The 16,039-nt window shown below is 49.0% G+C and overlaps 5 protein-coding genes across 5 annotated transcripts; 3 read left to right on the top strand and 2 right to left on the bottom strand.

Moving 5' to 3' along the window:
• Positions 1–458: 458 nt before the first annotated feature.
• CMQ_7559 (60S ribosomal protein) lies at positions 459–1,070 on the bottom strand (the record flags this gene model as incomplete). The annotated part of the gene is made up of 3 exons (XM_014314564.1): positions 459–677; positions 775–891; positions 957–1,070. 3 exons carry the CDS (start codon positions 1,068–1,070, stop codon positions 459–461), a joined length of 450 nt encoding a protein of 149 aa, XP_014170039.1.
• Positions 1,071–2,652: 1,582 nt separating this feature from the next.
• Positions 2,653–6,614, top strand: CMQ_7566 (short chain dehydrogenase reductase; the record flags this gene model as incomplete). The annotated part of the gene is made up of 3 exons (XM_014314571.1): positions 2,653–3,685; positions 3,767–4,721; positions 5,843–6,614. 3 exons carry the CDS (start codon positions 2,653–2,655, stop codon positions 6,612–6,614), a joined length of 2,760 nt encoding a protein of 919 aa, XP_014170046.1.
• Positions 6,615–9,169: 2,555 nt separating this feature from the next.
• Positions 9,170–10,016, bottom strand: CMQ_7326 (uncharacterized protein; the record flags this gene model as incomplete). Its single annotated transcript, XM_014314331.1, has 2 exons — positions 9,170–9,798; positions 9,878–10,016. The coding sequence occupies 2 exons, from the start codon at positions 10,014–10,016 to the stop codon at positions 9,170–9,172; spliced, it is 768 nt and encodes a 255-aa protein (XP_014169806.1).
• Positions 10,017–12,287: 2,271 nt separating this feature from the next.
• CMQ_7623 (nucleoside-diphosphate-sugar epimerase) lies at positions 12,288–13,265 on the top strand (the record flags this gene model as incomplete). Its single annotated transcript, XM_014314628.1, has 1 exon — positions 12,288–13,265. One exon carries the CDS (start codon positions 12,288–12,290, stop codon positions 13,263–13,265), a length of 978 nt encoding a protein of 325 aa, XP_014170103.1.
• Positions 13,266–13,506: 241 nt separating this feature from the next.
• On the top strand, positions 13,507–15,204 carry CMQ_7354 (signal recognition particle protein srp54; the record flags this gene model as incomplete). The annotated part of the gene is made up of 2 exons (XM_014314359.1): positions 13,507–13,584; positions 13,690–15,204. The coding sequence occupies 2 exons, from the start codon at positions 13,507–13,509 to the stop codon at positions 15,202–15,204; spliced, it is 1,593 nt and encodes a 530-aa protein (XP_014169834.1).
• Positions 15,205–16,039: the final 835 nt, after the last annotated feature.

Genomic DNA, 16,039 nt, shown 5'->3' with positions numbered 1-16,039 from the left:
TCACCTCTTGGAAGATTTTGAGTGGTTCGTAAACATTCTTGCTGCTTATATCAAAAAAGGGTTACGTTACCATACTTTCATCTTGTTTTTCGCCAATGCGAGAACAATTGTGCAATAGCGTTTATGTCAGCCAATTGACTTTGCAAGCTTGGATATTGAGGCCCTATAGTTCCTCCCCCCTTCTAGTGGTAGTGCAGCCACGCAACATAGACGGTGCAAGCTCGGAGTTTTGCAGTTTTTTTATTTATTGTTAATCGTGCTCTCACGTAACGCCAAATCAAATACCCAGTGATCCCCGAATGTGATGCGCCCGTAGGACAGGGGTTTTCTTTTGCAACCGAGTCGACTCCGGGGCACTCCTCAAAGAACACTATGTACCCCGACTTTACAGGATACCAGTGTAATCACTACGGCCCTTTTTTGACGGCTCGTAAAGTGGAATATGCCGTTCCTCTGCTCTATGCGACCAACTCAACAACAGCACCGGCCTCCTTCAGCTTGCGCTCGGCAAGCTTGCTGACGTAGCGAGCGCGAACAACCAGTGGTATCTCGGGGAGACGGCCCTTTCCGAGGAGCTTCGAGTAGCCGAAAGGGAGCAGGTCGATGACGGGGGCGGTGTCCTTCTTCTCGCCAGACAGGTACTTCTCACGGACCTCAGCAGGAACAAGCGTCCAGAGCTAGGTAAAGTGTCAGGAAAACCAGTCTCGATGGGGCAGTGGTGGTGCTAGAATATGATGGCTGTTGAATATTGCTCATGCATGCTGTCAAACGTACCTTGTCCAAGTTGATGACCGGGTTCCATTGGTGATTTCTCAGCAGGTGGAATCGGCGCATGCCCACCTTACCGAAGTAACCGGGATGGTATTTGTCGAGGTTCGTGCGGTGGTGGTGCTGGTGTAATGGACCGTGTCAGTTATGCCGGCCTTCGAGTTGATCGAATTGTGATTGATACATACCATACCACCGGCCATACCACGACCACCCGGATGCTTCCTGTGCTTTCCAACGCGACCCTTACCGGCACTGACGTGGCCGCGGTGCTTGCGTGTCTTCGTAAACCGGGTCGGCATCTTGGTGGTTGTCGAGATGTCGTGGTGATTTGGGGTGTGTATGTTTCGAAATTGACTATTAATTTTCGTTTTCTGTTTTTTTTTTCTGCTGATGGGAGGGGATGCTGCCAAAAAAGTATGGGTCAGGGCACAAGCACGTGATAGGGCAAAGCTAGAATTTACTGGGTTGCTGTGCATTCGTACGGAGTGCGGTAGTACAGCTTAAGTAATGCACATCCGATTTTTAAAAAAAATCACCCTATCGTCCGCGTTGGTTTATCCACAATTGCTCTGTACGGAGTAGGCGGCTAAAACAATTAAGGTGGCTCATCGCCCTGGCATACGGAGTACGGAAACAAACATTCATAATAGTTTCTTGACTCACCAACTACAACAGCCGTGTCAATGACAAGTGCGACACTGGACTGATGATCAAGAAATGCATTGCGATGTACCGGATATGCGACTGTTCTTACTTGCCAATGGAATTGTAAGTTATAATACTCCGTAAGGTATGCTCATCCAGGCTGGTAACGATCCTCGATCCAATTGTTGTTGCATTGCCATCAGTGTACGGAGTAAAAAGCGGTATCTCCACCTTGTCTCGCAATGCCAACCTGCTTACTCCGTACTATGGAGTATGCACCTTGCCTACTTACGTCGTATGTAGTACTCCCTAGCTCGAGTGAGTGCTACGTGTATGCCTATGGAGTACGGAGTAATTGAAGACGCAATCCACCCAAGCCCGACAACGATTGGGGTTGCAGCAATAACAAAAGAATCTCTGGCCAGGTCACCGTATTTTAAGCGCATATTATCCTCCTTCCAGGACTGGAAAGCGCTAAACGATTGTATGATGGCTCTCGTAAAGATATACACCCGTTGCACTGCCGACCTCCGGGGTAGTTAGCGCCTACTTTCAAACCCGGAATATTGCCTAGGCAGACCGGAACGGAGCCTGGATAATAGAGGTAGCTGGCGAGAATCTGGTTATTGACTGCATACGAGCTAGTGCCTTACAAGCTAGATGCTGCGTGTAGTTGTTTGCAAGCATATAGCCACAACGACAGGCATTTTTGCCGTTACTTTCAGACGCACTTCGGTGTCGTAAGGGTTGTGCTGGCGTAGTTCGATCTCCTGTCGTACTCTGTACTCTGTAGACGATTCTTGCTCCCAAGCTGGGCTAACTCAGTCAAGTGGGTCAGCAAGGCTGAGGATTTGCTTATTGGGCTCCGCCACGACACAGCAAACAATGCCCAACTGTGCCAGGCTATGTCGCTACTAAAATGAAAGGCGCAGGCGACTTGCACGTCCGTGGAAGCACAGTGGATCTAGAGTCGCCTACGTTGTAAGGTTGTACCCGTGTTATTCAGTGTGGCCGACATGCGGCTGAAGGGTAAAGGTATAGCCCCTGCCTCTGCTGCAGCCAATTGTTTACGAGTGGAGGCTGCAATAGGCGCCTACCCTCTATCTAAAAAGCTATCATTTGAGACTCTTTAAACCCCTGCTTTGCTTTTCTTCCGCTGCTGTCTCTAATCTGTTAATCTCAAACTCTTCATACTGCCTCAATATTCCGGATAGCTCCCAGAAGTCTTATCCTAAGATGGCGTCAAATTCCTCTTTTAGCCAGAGCTCCAGCCAGGGCTCCGGCTCAGGCTCGAACTCGGCGGACGACCGCATTAATCTCATCATAGCTGCTATTGCACTAGTCATTTCCGTTTTAGCCATGTTTATCACGACTTTCCAGGCCCTGCAGCAATACTTTTCCTCAGCCGCCGGCCAGTCCTCATGCAGCAAAAAGGTCATCGGCTTGTGGTCCGACTATACCAAGCTGCACTTCACGGCGTTTCGCCTTGAGGTCAGGTTCCGAGCGCCAGTTCTTTTTGTAGCACCACCGAAAAATGACAAAGGGCCGCTCGGAAAATCTGGCATCTTGCAATTAGACGGTTCCAATGAAAGCTACACTGCGACTCATACAATGCAGCCTGTTGAATATGCCGAATGGAAACCGCAAGAGAAGGAAAGCATCCGTACTGCCGACAACGAGCAGGCGACGTGGATATCTCTCATGATGGCCATCCAGAAGATGGAAAGCGACTCTCGCAAGTGGCAGCAAGATATTTACAAGAACTACAAAGTAAAATTCGAGCCCACTATGACTGTGGCAATGCAGGAGAAGACCCGCTCGTGGGATACCATGCCGGACGGCCTCTTGAAGCCATACGCCACCAGCACAATTGCGCACTTTGTCGAGATGATGGCCATGTTGGGTGTCCACTGGAAGGAGTTTGATCGCAACAATGACAAATACCGTGCACAGGGCAACGGTTTCAGTGTGTCCGGATCGCTGGTGCCCAATCTGGGCATTGGTTTCACTTTCCAGAAAGTGGGAACAGCTACGTACAAGGTGTCCCGCATCGTTCCGAATGACTCTGTCAAGGAGCTCTGCTTTGGTTTCTGCCCTACAATCTTCCGGGACCAAACAACATACGCTGATGAACCGGATAAGGGTGTGCTGCAGCTGGGCACAAGCGCCGAGGTAGCTGCAACTTTGAGCTCCTTCGGCTGCAATACAAATACAGTCAACTATTTCCGCGTTGGGAACGATCAAACACGTTACTCGCATCTGTTTCCTCGTATGTTATTTTTCCTCTGTTCCTGGCTATATGGCGATGACGCTTCATGCTAACAATACCAAGTCCCCTTTGAAATGGTAGGCATGGTGGGCCACGTTCTACAGATAAAGGACACGGCATTTACCATGCTACCCAATCCCACATTCCTCACGTGGGACAAGTCCTCGTTTTCTTTACCCAAACTCCTCGCGTGTTTCCGGGACGCTCTGGACAAGATATCAACAGCCAAGGGCTCGTCTAAGCAATTCATACTTGTCTTAGAAATGATTGAAGGCGTGCAGGAGGCTGAGAGGCGGGAGTCTGCTACTAGACGGAAGGCAAAATTACAGGCCACGAAGGACAAAAACAAAGCGGCCGGTCCCCCAGCTTTGGACGTGCAAAGATCAAATGGGGTAGATGGTCCATCTCTAGCGGCCCATAGGACAGTTCCAGTCTGGGCCCAGCTGAAAAAAAGGAGCACTCTGCGGCCAGATCGTGCAACGACTCGGAGACCAGAATCACCAGTGCCACAGGCGGAAAATGGCCCCTTGGATACGGCTTTGGCAAATTCAGACGATTTGGAGAACCCTCCCCGGAAGTTCCGGAACCTTGCTAACTTCGCCAAAGCCGCTTTAATTTTCAGGCAAACAGCGGCTGGAAATGGAAGACCAGCGCCGAAGGCACAACCAGTAGAGAACGACCCCGACGACGCTACGTTTCCATCATATATCAGATCCTTGCACTCTGCAATCGAGGTGTGCGACCAATTTTTGAAACGGCCCAAATTGTTTCCTGTGGTCTCACAGGTCTTCTGCTTGCATTTCCAGGAGGTTCTCAAGTACCTGAACTCTCAAGAGAACGCCAGAGAAGGCGCATCCAGCACTCATGCTGCAGACGACAAAAAGCTACAAGGCGCCCGTACTGACACCGTGACCGGTCCGAGAGCTTCCCAACCTGCTGATTCCGTATTCTCGACCAGCAGCCACGATGGCTACATTCCTCTGGAAGACCTCAACTCGGCACCATCGGCTGACCGGCACCGCTTGCTTGCAAATGTGTATGTGAATTACATACGCAATCGCATTATAAAGATCAAAATGCCACCAACGGAGTACAACCCACGAGAGAGCCAAGATGATGCAGACATGCGAGACAGACCTCCGACACCTGTCAGGCTTTCCAAATACCAGCCCACAAGTGATGACGTTGACGATATATGGTGTAGCCTCATGTTCCGCATGCTCTGTTGGCTCATGCTCCATGATTTCGATAAGAAGGACATTCAGATTAGCAAAAGCGACGTATTTGACTCGCGGTTGCCGGTTTATATATTATAACATTAGCTAGTGAGCGTGGCTTTTTGGACAACACGAAGTCTGCAGTAGTACATTTTGTCTTCGATCTCAGTCTGTTTTTTCAAAAACTCCTAGAACGCTATCTTATTTACGATCATCCGATTGTGCCTCAAGCTTTAATATTCCTTGTCACAGTAACAATATAGAAATTAGCAGGGTTATGTTCAAAGATGAAGAAGCGTACGGAAATTCTTTTGTTCCTTGGAGAAAGTACGTGTCTCACAGGCATGTTAATTGCACGGAATACTCCGTACTACTTGGTTATGTGGTCGTGCAAGATTAGCCGCGACGACGAATATGGCCACCGGAACGACCCATTTAGCCTTCATTTCTACGCCGGTCTACACCCTATGTGAGGAATGCGTTGCAGAACCTGTTTGGTATCTCTGATAGTACTCCGTAGTGTCGTAGTTTCAGTCCCGTCAAAAAATGTGGCTAGTACAGGTCCAGGTCGCTTTAGTTCTAAAACCCTTTTAGGACGTCGGGCACTCCCGATCGTACTGCGTATGAACGTTTTTGTCTGAACCGCACGTGACTTCAGGCACCGGCTGGGAGCGATGTCAGCCTTTTATGGCCAGCATCTTGGGTCTCTTGTTATTACTGAAAAGCACCAATAGCTGCGAATCGGAGATTATGTAAATGACAACTGAACATATCTTACAAATTTAACGCCGTTCATTTTCCCCAGCTGGAGACAAAGAACCAGCACTAGTCGTATCTCGGTGGCCGATAGCACAACTAAATGGTGGAATACTTATCCCTGATCAACTCATCCCACTTGACATCACCAGCCGAACCATTGTAACTAACGCCAATAGCATAGACGCAAACAAGGACACAAAATACAACACCACGTCGCCCCGAGAACGCCCTTCATGCCTACATATTGTATAATTGGAACAAACCGTGGCATGGGGCTCGAGTTTGTGCGGCAGCTCTCCTTGTCCCCCGAAAATACCATACTTGCCACCACACGCCCGGGTGCCGATCTCAGTGATGTCCGGGCCGTAGCCTCGGCCACCACTCGCTTCTTGGATTGTGATGTTTCCAGTGTCCCCTCAATCCACTTATTTGCGAACAAGGCTGCCCGAGTTCTTGATGGCAAGCAGATCGATTTTCTGGTGAATAACGCAGGCATCAACAACACACCGTCCAGCGAGACCAGTCTGTCGCTAGACCACACCAATTTTGCTCAGCAGATGAGCGCCAACGTTGTGGGTCCTGCAAAGGTAGTCGAGTTTTTGCTGGACCATAAACTACTCGCCCCAGCCGTCCGCATACTCAACATGTCTTCTGGTTGGGCAAGTCTGGACTCGAGCAGCAAGCTAAATCAACGCGCTTGTACCGGTTACAGCATCTCGAAGGCTGCCCTCAACATGCTCACAGTCCACCAGGGAGGGGATATTCGCAATCGCCTACCGGAAGCTGTCGTAATTGCCATGGATCCGGGCTGGGTGAAAACAAGGATGGGTGGCGATGGTGCCCCGTTGGAGGCGTCGTTTTCTGTTTCAGGCATGCTGAAAACCTTACAGTCGCTCAAGGACGAGGACAACTGTCTTTTTTTTGCATACGATGGAAAAAGGCGCCCGTGGTGATACTGTGCATGGGTGGTGTCAGGGGCAGACGCTGTCTGCCTGGGATTCATCAGTAATATGACGCTGGCAGAATCCATACAAGATTATAGGACCCGTCGTTCTCCCCGGAACGCTCGTAATTCTTTGTTAGATCAGGAGAGTCATGCTACTGCAATCCCAAAAGACCATGATAGTTTTGCCAGTACCGCAATGGCATTGAAACAAGTCTGGCCCATAGATGTCTGCGAAGTCCTGCGAGTTCGGGTCAGCCGTTGTACATTCCAAGAGCAGACGAAATGACTAAAGAATGGGGAAAGCATTAATAACCGGACAGACATCGTATGCAACTTTTCCATCCGGCTCGGCTGTGCCTTCCATTTCGGTTTCGTGGCAGTGTAGAAGTATCGTTATATTGGCCTATACAAGGAAGGTACGTAAGGCAAGGTTAATCTCTTACAGAAAGCATCTTACTTCGCCTGTCTAAAATTCTGCTGCATACTCTCGCAAGCTCCGGTTACCAAACATCACAATAGCTAAATCCTAGAGATCCCAACAGCACTTCCTTTTGAGCAGTTTTATCCCTTCCTATTAGAAGAATTACAACCATGAGTCACCGATACGAGCAGCCCGAAGTGAACAAGCTGTCATCTTCCAGATGTCCCGCTCAGGCAGTGAAGCCGGGCCTGTCAGCAATTTCTGGACTGGTATCGTTCGCTTGGCTTTAGTTCAGACACTCGACGGTTGATATCTTGACCATTTTAGCTACTACAACATTAGCTTTGATCGTGCGTAGCAATTTACCCTGTCCCTTCACTCCTACAGCATCTCAATATATTTCCCTCACGATGATCACAGGCTGCTTTAAATAAAAACTCTAACAAGACTACAGATTTATTTGGCCCCGCCTCTCCCATCTCGGTCCTTTGCAGTAACGACAACAAATGGGGCCATTGTGTACCCCGAGTTTGCCTATCCTCTTCGCAAAGAAATTCTTCCCGCTTGCCTATATATTATTTTAGGGCCTGTTCTCCCCGTTGCTACCCTTCTAGGGCTACAGCTGTGGGTTAGGTCGTTCTGGGATGCGAACAATGCTATATTCGGGGTTTTATACTCTCTCAGCTCTTCAATTCTCTTTCAAGTTATCATAAAATGGCTCATCGGTGGACTGCGCCCTCATTTTTTAGATGTCTGCAAACCCGATATCTCACGAGCCAACAAGTCGGCTTTAACGCCTTATAATGCAGCAGGCTTTCAGGCTATCTATTACACTCGCGAAGTATGCACTGGTGATCCCCGGAAGATAAACGACTCCCTCACCAGTTTCCCATCAGGCCACACTACAGCTGCTTTCGCCGGGTTTGTGTATATTTATCTATACATCAATGGAAAATTCAAAGTTTTCGCTAATCAACACACGCCTATGTGGAAATTGCTGCTGATCCATGCACCGATTCTCCTCGCTGTGCTTATTGGTGGGGCTTTGACCATTGATGAGTTTCACAATTGGTATGACATCGTTGCCGGTGGCATCATCGGAACCGTTATGGCTGTCAGCTCATATCGCATGACATATGCTTCTATTGCTGATTGGAGATGGAACCACATCCCGCTCAATCGATCGGTGCCATTTGAATATGATTTTCCCTCATCGGAAAAAGGACCCAATTATGCTCTTGCCGACGGAAATCCATCACGAGTATTGTGAGGGTGAGCCCGTATATCGGTGGAATTTTTTTCAGCAAGAACCAATCAATGGTCTGCTACATTGACTTGAGGCTGCCATGGACTAAAAGACTCTCGTTGCAGGATTCGAAATTCAGGGGTCTACCTTAGATACCTCCTCTTTCGAGTTGTTTAGATCGTGACCTATAAACTCATTGTTCTCCCTTCGCCCGCCCAAAACTGGTAACTGTAAACGGTACCATAAGAGTAAAACATTCCAGACTATTACGAGCGGAAATGCAGGACTATTGCCAACGGGACTAGGCTATGTTCTTGAGGCAGCTGACATAATTCTGTAGATGGCTAATGGGAAGAGTTTCTTGAGTTGAAGTTGAGTGTAGAGCTCTGACTTCCCGGCAGTTTTCAGCGACAGGTCTGCCCATTGTCAGATAGTCTTTGCAAAAATGTACAAGCAAAACACTGTTTTCCGCCTTCGTCAACACAGCAATAATTTTCAATCCAAGTCGTTAGCTAAATGCTTCCTCGGCCTTGAAAAGCCAACATGACCAATCGCGCCACATGTATACCCTTTATGAACAGACCTGAAAGGAACGCGGACAATCACTGTCCTAGTAAGTTATTGATGGCATCATCAAACAAAATTCAGTTAGTTGTTGCGCTGTGGGACATAAATGGCAAATACAAACAGCGCACTCCTATTTGCTGCATACGTGATGTTCTAAGGCGTTGTTGATATATTTTACCACTAGCATCTAATATTATCTTAGTACGGAGCACGAACGACATTGTTTTATTGGGGCTGAAACTTGGCATAGCTAGCCTTCCGGGAATATTAGACACAAACCGTGAATTTCGTGGCGGCTGTGGATGTAAGTCATCGACAATCGCTGTTCCTATGCCAGCATGGCACTTGCATCAAAACCTTTATTATTTACAAGAACGCCAGCTTTTCGAAGAACTTCAATGCATCCATCGACAGTTTTCAAGTTCACGCCGCGGGTTGCTGTTGGAAACCTGACCGTTTTTAACCATGCCCGAGCATCCTCCTCGGAGTAGTCGAGCGATGTGCTGATGTAATGCACAGCTTCCTCTGGATTTGTTATGAAGTAAGAAATGCCGGCATCGAGCTTCGAAAAGAAATCCTCTAGGCGGGAGTCAATAACACCGTTGGCGACAAGAGGAGTTGAAGCAACAATTTTCCAGCTGCTCCATGGGGTGTAGATCTCGCCAATCTTTCTAATTTCATTGCTGTCATAGTATTTCTTGGACGTGAAATGCTCCCACATGAAGAAGTCGGCACTTCCCGAGTTCACGGCATTTCTCAGGTTTTCAAACGTGTTGAGTACGACTGTGTCAGAAAATGGCTCGCTGTTGGAGCCATTCAGCCAACCCTGTTTATCGGCGAGCACGGTGCCCATGACGAAGCTTCCTGAGCCCATGCGAGAAACACCGATTTTTTTCCCATGTAGAGAGGTGACGGAAGTTATGTCGGCACGGTCATATCCCGTCGAAACAGCCCAGCCTAGTTATAAACCAATGCAGTCAGCAATAGATACAACCAGGTTGAAGTTGGACGCTCGTTAAAAAAAGGAGCCACGAACAAAGGGGTGTCTCCACATATGTCCCGACAATGCGGTAGCCGCCGTCGCCTTCGACATTGGGATTCCCTAGACCAGCAATCCAAGCTTCAGTGAGGCCTATTCCCACGTCAATATCCCCAGATCGGAGAGCAGCAATCATGTGTCCGGTGCCAGAGCGATACGGGACTGTCTCGGCGTCCAGACCGAAGTGTTTTTTTGCAAAATAGAGAGGGGTCGAAAAATGCTCTGGCACATAGCCCACACGGAGTGGTGCGGACGTCATGATGATTGTCCGAGCAGAATGCAAATGGCTGCTTACGCTCTTAAAAGTGCGACAGAAGAGACGTTTGAACTGATGCAAAGACGTTCTGTGCTTTTATTATTAGCGCCGCTTGTAAGCTTTTCGCGGGGTAAACGCCTGCTGGTGGAGCCGGCCTTTTTTCGCGCTGCCTCAATCTCGGATACAGAGTGCCTCCCTCAAGCTTCTGTCAAGTGCACCGTGATGCTGGCGTAGTAGGCATGAAAGTGCTTTCTGAGACATAGTGAGAAAAAAGAGAGAATTTCATAGGCTAAACTTACATAGTTGCTCTTTCCGCTAAGAACATTGACGAGCCATGTGCTACAGGAAAAGGTGCTGGAACTGGCGTGAGTGATAAGTGTAAGTCGCAACGTCTGCAAGTGGAAGGCGCGAGCAGGCGCGAGCGGTTTTTATCCTTACATACTCTCGTCTGTGTTTGTCTAGATTTCTACATCTGCATTCTCCTCTTCCCACAACAACTCTCCTTCAATGCGAACAATATTGATATCATAGCTATCACAATAGAACGGTATCATATCTCATACATCAAATTCCTGAGAGGCAGAGAAGTAAGAGATCCTCTCCGGCCCCTTGAGAAAACAGTAATAACTTACCAACTCCAAAAAAAACCACAGGAGATATTCCCAGGCACACAACATATCACCATCCGTGTTGCCTTCATCGAAGTTGCTTTCATCGACAATTAATTTCTCATCTCCCGATCTCCACGTGCTTTCCGATCTCCTTCCTTCACTGTGACCAAAATGCAGCCTTGGCCAGTTACAGATGTGGCCACTCTCGCTGGCCTTTATACAGTAACATTCTTTATGGTTTCTCTATGCTACATCATGTGTGATCCTATCGGCGGGACTTCACCCGAGAAGCGTCCAGGCGCATCCAGACCAGATGTGACCCCTCTAGCTGCTGGCTACAGGTCTTGAAGACGTACTATATGCAATCATCATTGGCCTGCAAAAACAACGGTGTCGGCCGCAAGTGGTTCACAGTGTACGCTTGTGTCAAGTACCGCAATACAGGTGGCGGTGGGCGTACGGGCAAGGCGAATAAATTTGCATGGTGCTTCCGTAACATTCAATAATTCTGTGGCTTGAGACAAGGAACTTGATAGTTTTACAGAAAGCAGACAGGGCATTGAGAGTGATCTTCGCATATAACACAGTGACTATGTAGAAAAAAAGACAATAAAAAAGAACCAGCATCTCTGCGTGAGAAATAAAAAGATATCGGACGTCCTTAAACATCCAAATTAAACCGATCGAGAGGGGATTCGAACCCCCAATCTCTAGAGCCGAAATCTAGCGCCTTACCATTAGGCCACCCGACCACTGAATTGTAAAGCTGACTATCACTATCAGCTATAGCCTTAGCCTCTGTGACAATTTTCGGCTGAAGAATTGAGAAGCCCGCTTGCTCCCTATACCTCTCCATTATTACCGTTCTGACATCCTCTATTTGCGGAGTATTGTTGCGTGTTATTCTAGGAAAGACAAGATAATTAAATGATTGGTCAGTCTGCACTCCATACTGACATACGGAGCAAGCTAAATTACTCTTAGATACAATTTGCGGTTACCGGGGCTTCGCTAGCATCGCCGAATAAGCACATCACTGTTTTGAAGGCTCTGTGTGTCACTGTGTGATTCGGCAAGACTCAGGTACGGTTTAATAGCCTAGCCGTTGGTGTTTCCCTTTTACATTGGCGGCACCGCCCGCCCTCTATATCGAAGTTGCTGATGTCCAACCAAGGCGGAATGTTGCGAAGGACGCATACATAATGTCTGTCTTATGTCTATGGCAGTAGTAAAATACAATTAGAGCGTTGTTAAGATACAGTAGACCAAACGTGTGCGTCAATGAGCTTTCATATCGACTTCGTACTCCGTATATCGAGTGTTCGGTGGGGAGATATGATGCGGGGAAATGAGAAATGACACGCTCAGGTAGTTGGAGAAGATGCATTGGTCAGCCCGACTTCGGCCTTGCCCGTTATTACCGGCCGGTGGCACGCAGAGCACCCGAGGCTTTAAGCAGCAAGAACGGCCCATGTGAGGGAACAGGCTGCACATAGTTGTATATTGCTCATCACACTCATAATCGACCCGCTTCACAATCATGTCCTTGTTGCAGAAGAAGTACCTGATCACGGGTGCCGCTGGCATGGTTGGGTCCAACCTTGCAGCCCGCCTGCTACAAGACCCTGAGAACATTGTCACCCTTACCGACATCATCGAGCCACCCATCCCAGTAAGGGCACGATATCCCGAAAACGCACGGGCTTTGGCGGCCGACCTTAGCGACGGCGATGCGTTGGTTAGAGTCGTGGCGATGTCCGTACCGCTGACAGCCGTCTTCGTTTTCCATGGCATCATGTCAGGCGCCTCAGAGGCCAATCCATCACTGGCATATCGGGTAAACTTCGACGCCACGCGGGCGCTGCTCCTGCACCTTGTCGATGTCCAGCGCGGCGTACGCATCATCTTTGCTTCCTCGAATGCCGTTTATGGCCCGCCACTGCCTGCGATCGTGAGCGAGGCTACTATGCCTACACCGACAGGTGTTTACGGCACATGCAAGTTTATGGTTGAGCTGCTTATTAATGATATGCACCGCAGGGGCTGTATCGACGCCTTCTCAGTACGCTTTCCAACAATATCTGTGCGCCCAGGAAAGCCGGCGCCCGCTGCCAGTGCGTTTCTCTCTAGCATCATTCGAGAACCTTTAAATGGTCAACTCTCTGCCTTGCCGCTACGAGACCGCAGCTTCAAAGCCACACTCTGCAGCCCCCATACGTGTATAGAGAATCTGATCCGCGTAGCATCGTGGAAGTCAGATGTCTTGCCCCGACATCAAAGAGCCATAAATTTTCCCGGTATCATCGCAAGTGTGCAGGATCTTCTGGACGCGCTCGCAAATGTGGCTGGGGAAGACAAGCTAGCTCTTGTTACCGACGAACCACACGAAGCATACGAGGCGCTGCTTCGAAGTTGGGCCTGGAACCTGGATTACTCATTGCCACTGTCACTGGGACTGAAGAAGGATGAAAGCGCGGAGGGCCTAGTGCGGGAGTATGTCGAGTCCATGGGAAGTTGAAATTATCAGTTTGGGGGACGCCTTTCACAATGTATCTCATTGTTCTGTGGTCGATTAGTAAATTATGAACGCGCTATAACAAAAGGCGGGGTATTGGAATGCATGGTTTTGCCCAGCTTCACCGCCCGATGCGCACGAAAAGGCGACATAGAGAAAACAGCTGGGACGACTAGCTATCATCAGCAATTAGCACTGTTAACCTTTCTAAGATTATCCTGTGTGTCCAACCCATAGCAAAGCCATGGTTTTGCAGGATCTTGGTCGCCGCATCAACGCGGCCGTGTCGGACCTGACACGGGCCCCGAACATCGACGAAAAGGCGAGTCCTTCCCCAAGAGATGATAGGAAAAGCCAACTACTTTGTAGGGTTGCAATATGTGGCGCGCGATGCAAAACAACTAACATGGTATCCGTGTGCCTATAGGCGTTTGACTCGATGCTCAAGGAGATAGGAAATGCGCTTGTCGAAGCTGACGTCAACGTCAAGCTGGTCGCCCAGCTGCGAAAGTCGATCAAGGGCACAGTCAACTTTAAAGACCTGCCTCCCGCCGTGAACAAGAAGCGTCTCATCCAAAAAGCCGTGTTCGATGAGCTGGTGCAATTGGTAGATCCACACTCTGAACCTTTCAAGCCGAAGAAGGGAAAGACAAACGTGATCATGTTTGTGGGCTTGCAGGGAGCCGGCAAGACCACATCGTGCACGAAGCTCGCCCGGCATTACCAAAGTCGCGGATTCCAGGCTTGCCTTGTGTGTGCAGATACGTTTCGAGCAGGTGCCTTTGACCAGCTGAAACAGAATGCGACAAAGGCCAAGATTCCCTACTACGGCTCGCTCACGGAGACGGACCCTGCCGTCGTGGCGCGTGACGGTGTCGAGAAATTCAAAAAGGAACGATTCGACATCATTATTGTTGACACGTCGGGTCGCCATCGCCAAGAATCCGCGTTGTTTCAAGAGATGATTGACATTCAGGAGGCCGTCAAGCCGGACGAGACTATTATGGTGCTTGACGCCACGATTGGCCAGCAAGCTGAAGCACAAGCAAAGGCGTTCAAGGAAGCCGCCGACTTCGGCGCTATCATCATCACTAAGACAGATGGCCATGCCAAAGGTGGCGGTGCTATATCTGCCGTAGCAGCAACTCGGACGCCCATTGTATTCCTGGGCACTGGCGAGCACATGCTAGACCTCGAGCGCTTTGCACCACAGCAATTCATTCAAAAGCTACTGGGCATGGGTGACATGACAGGCTTGATTGAGCACGTACAGTCGCTCAAGCTGGATCAGAAGGACACGATCAAGCATATAACGGAGGGTATCTTCACCGTACGAGATTTGCGCGATCAGCTGCAGAACATTATGAAGATGGGCCCCCTGTCCAAGATGGCGGGCATGATTCCAGGCATGAGCAATATGATGTCTGGTATGGACGACGAAGAAGGGAGCCTCAAGCTCAAGCGTATGATCTATATCTGCGATTCGATGACCGACAAAGAGCTTGACTCAGATGGTCGCCTCTTCCTGGACCAACCGAGCCGCATGACACGCGTGGCCAAGGGTTCTGGAACATTTGTCCGGGAAGTTGAGGATCTGCTTACCCAGCAACGGATGATGGCCGGTATGGCCAAAAAGATGGGTGGTAATATGAAGAATATGCAACGTGCCCAGTCGGCAATGACCGGACCAAACAAGCAACAGCAGATAGCCGCTATGCAAAAGCGACTACAGAGCATGGGCGGTGGTGCTGGGGGAGGCATGGGTGGACTTGGGGGTATGATGCCGGACATAGGAAACCTCATGAAAATGTTTGGCGGTGGTGGTGGTGGTGGCGGTATGCCAGATGCAAACGAGCTGCAAAACATGATGCAACAGATGGGAATGGGAAAGATGATGCCACCTGGCGGTGCTGGTGGTGGCCGAGGGGGGCGGAAGAAATGAGAGAGGATCACGGTCGCGTTCATGATGTGCTGCTACGAAGCATTGGGTTGGGTATGAAAATTATATTCTTTCGACGGAAAGTTCATCAGTCAAGGCGTTCGGGAACACTTAACAATCACTTCACGTCCATAATTAATCAGTCTGGAAATCTCGAGAGCGAGTGAGGACAATAAGCTAATAGAATTGAAAAAATAACAGCTCGACAGCTTCTGCTCGTAGAACGACAACTGTATTATAGTAGCCATTCTCCATGAAACCTGGCTTTTGTAGTATTCACATCTCTCCGAGTTATGTTTGATAGTGCACTTGAGATAGATAGCAAACTAACCATGGCTGTTGCTATCAACACTTTTGAAACCCTATTCCGTAACTCACTTAGCTAACAGCTGTAGCTCAGGGGCACAATCGCTTGCATCTCGCAACTTTGGTAACTGGAGTCAGACACACGTCTTTCAGGTTGCGTAAAAAACTCAAAGCATGTCATAATAATGAGAGAAATCATAAAAGTTTTTGCAAGTACAGTCAAATAGCGAGAGCTTGGTTCGTGGCACTTTGACATCTTGCCGTCCTTCGATAGCCCCTGAACTAGTACGGTGCTTTTGTCGCAGACCCGACGTTAGAAAAGCAAGCCAAGGCACCACTGTCCGTCACATAGACACCGCCATCTAGTAGGTTTAGAGTCAGTCTAGACAATTGTATCAGGAGTGGGGGAGGCTGTACATACTAAGATCAATGCTGCCACATGAGCAGTCGAGATATCGTGTTTCACGCCAGCGACTTTCACAGCCACGGCATGAGGCAAAGGCACTACCCCTATAGCAAATTCAAATATCAG

This window comes from Grosmannia clavigera (assembly GCF_000143105.1).
Source record: "Grosmannia clavigera kw1407 unplaced genomic scaffold GCSC_173, whole genome shotgun sequence".
In the NCBI taxonomy this organism is placed as follows: domain Eukaryota; kingdom Fungi; phylum Ascomycota; class Sordariomycetes; order Ophiostomatales; family Ophiostomataceae; genus Leptographium; species Leptographium clavigerum.
The sequence above is the reverse complement of the archived record's forward strand: the minus strand, read 5'-3'. Positions and strand labels throughout refer to the sequence as shown.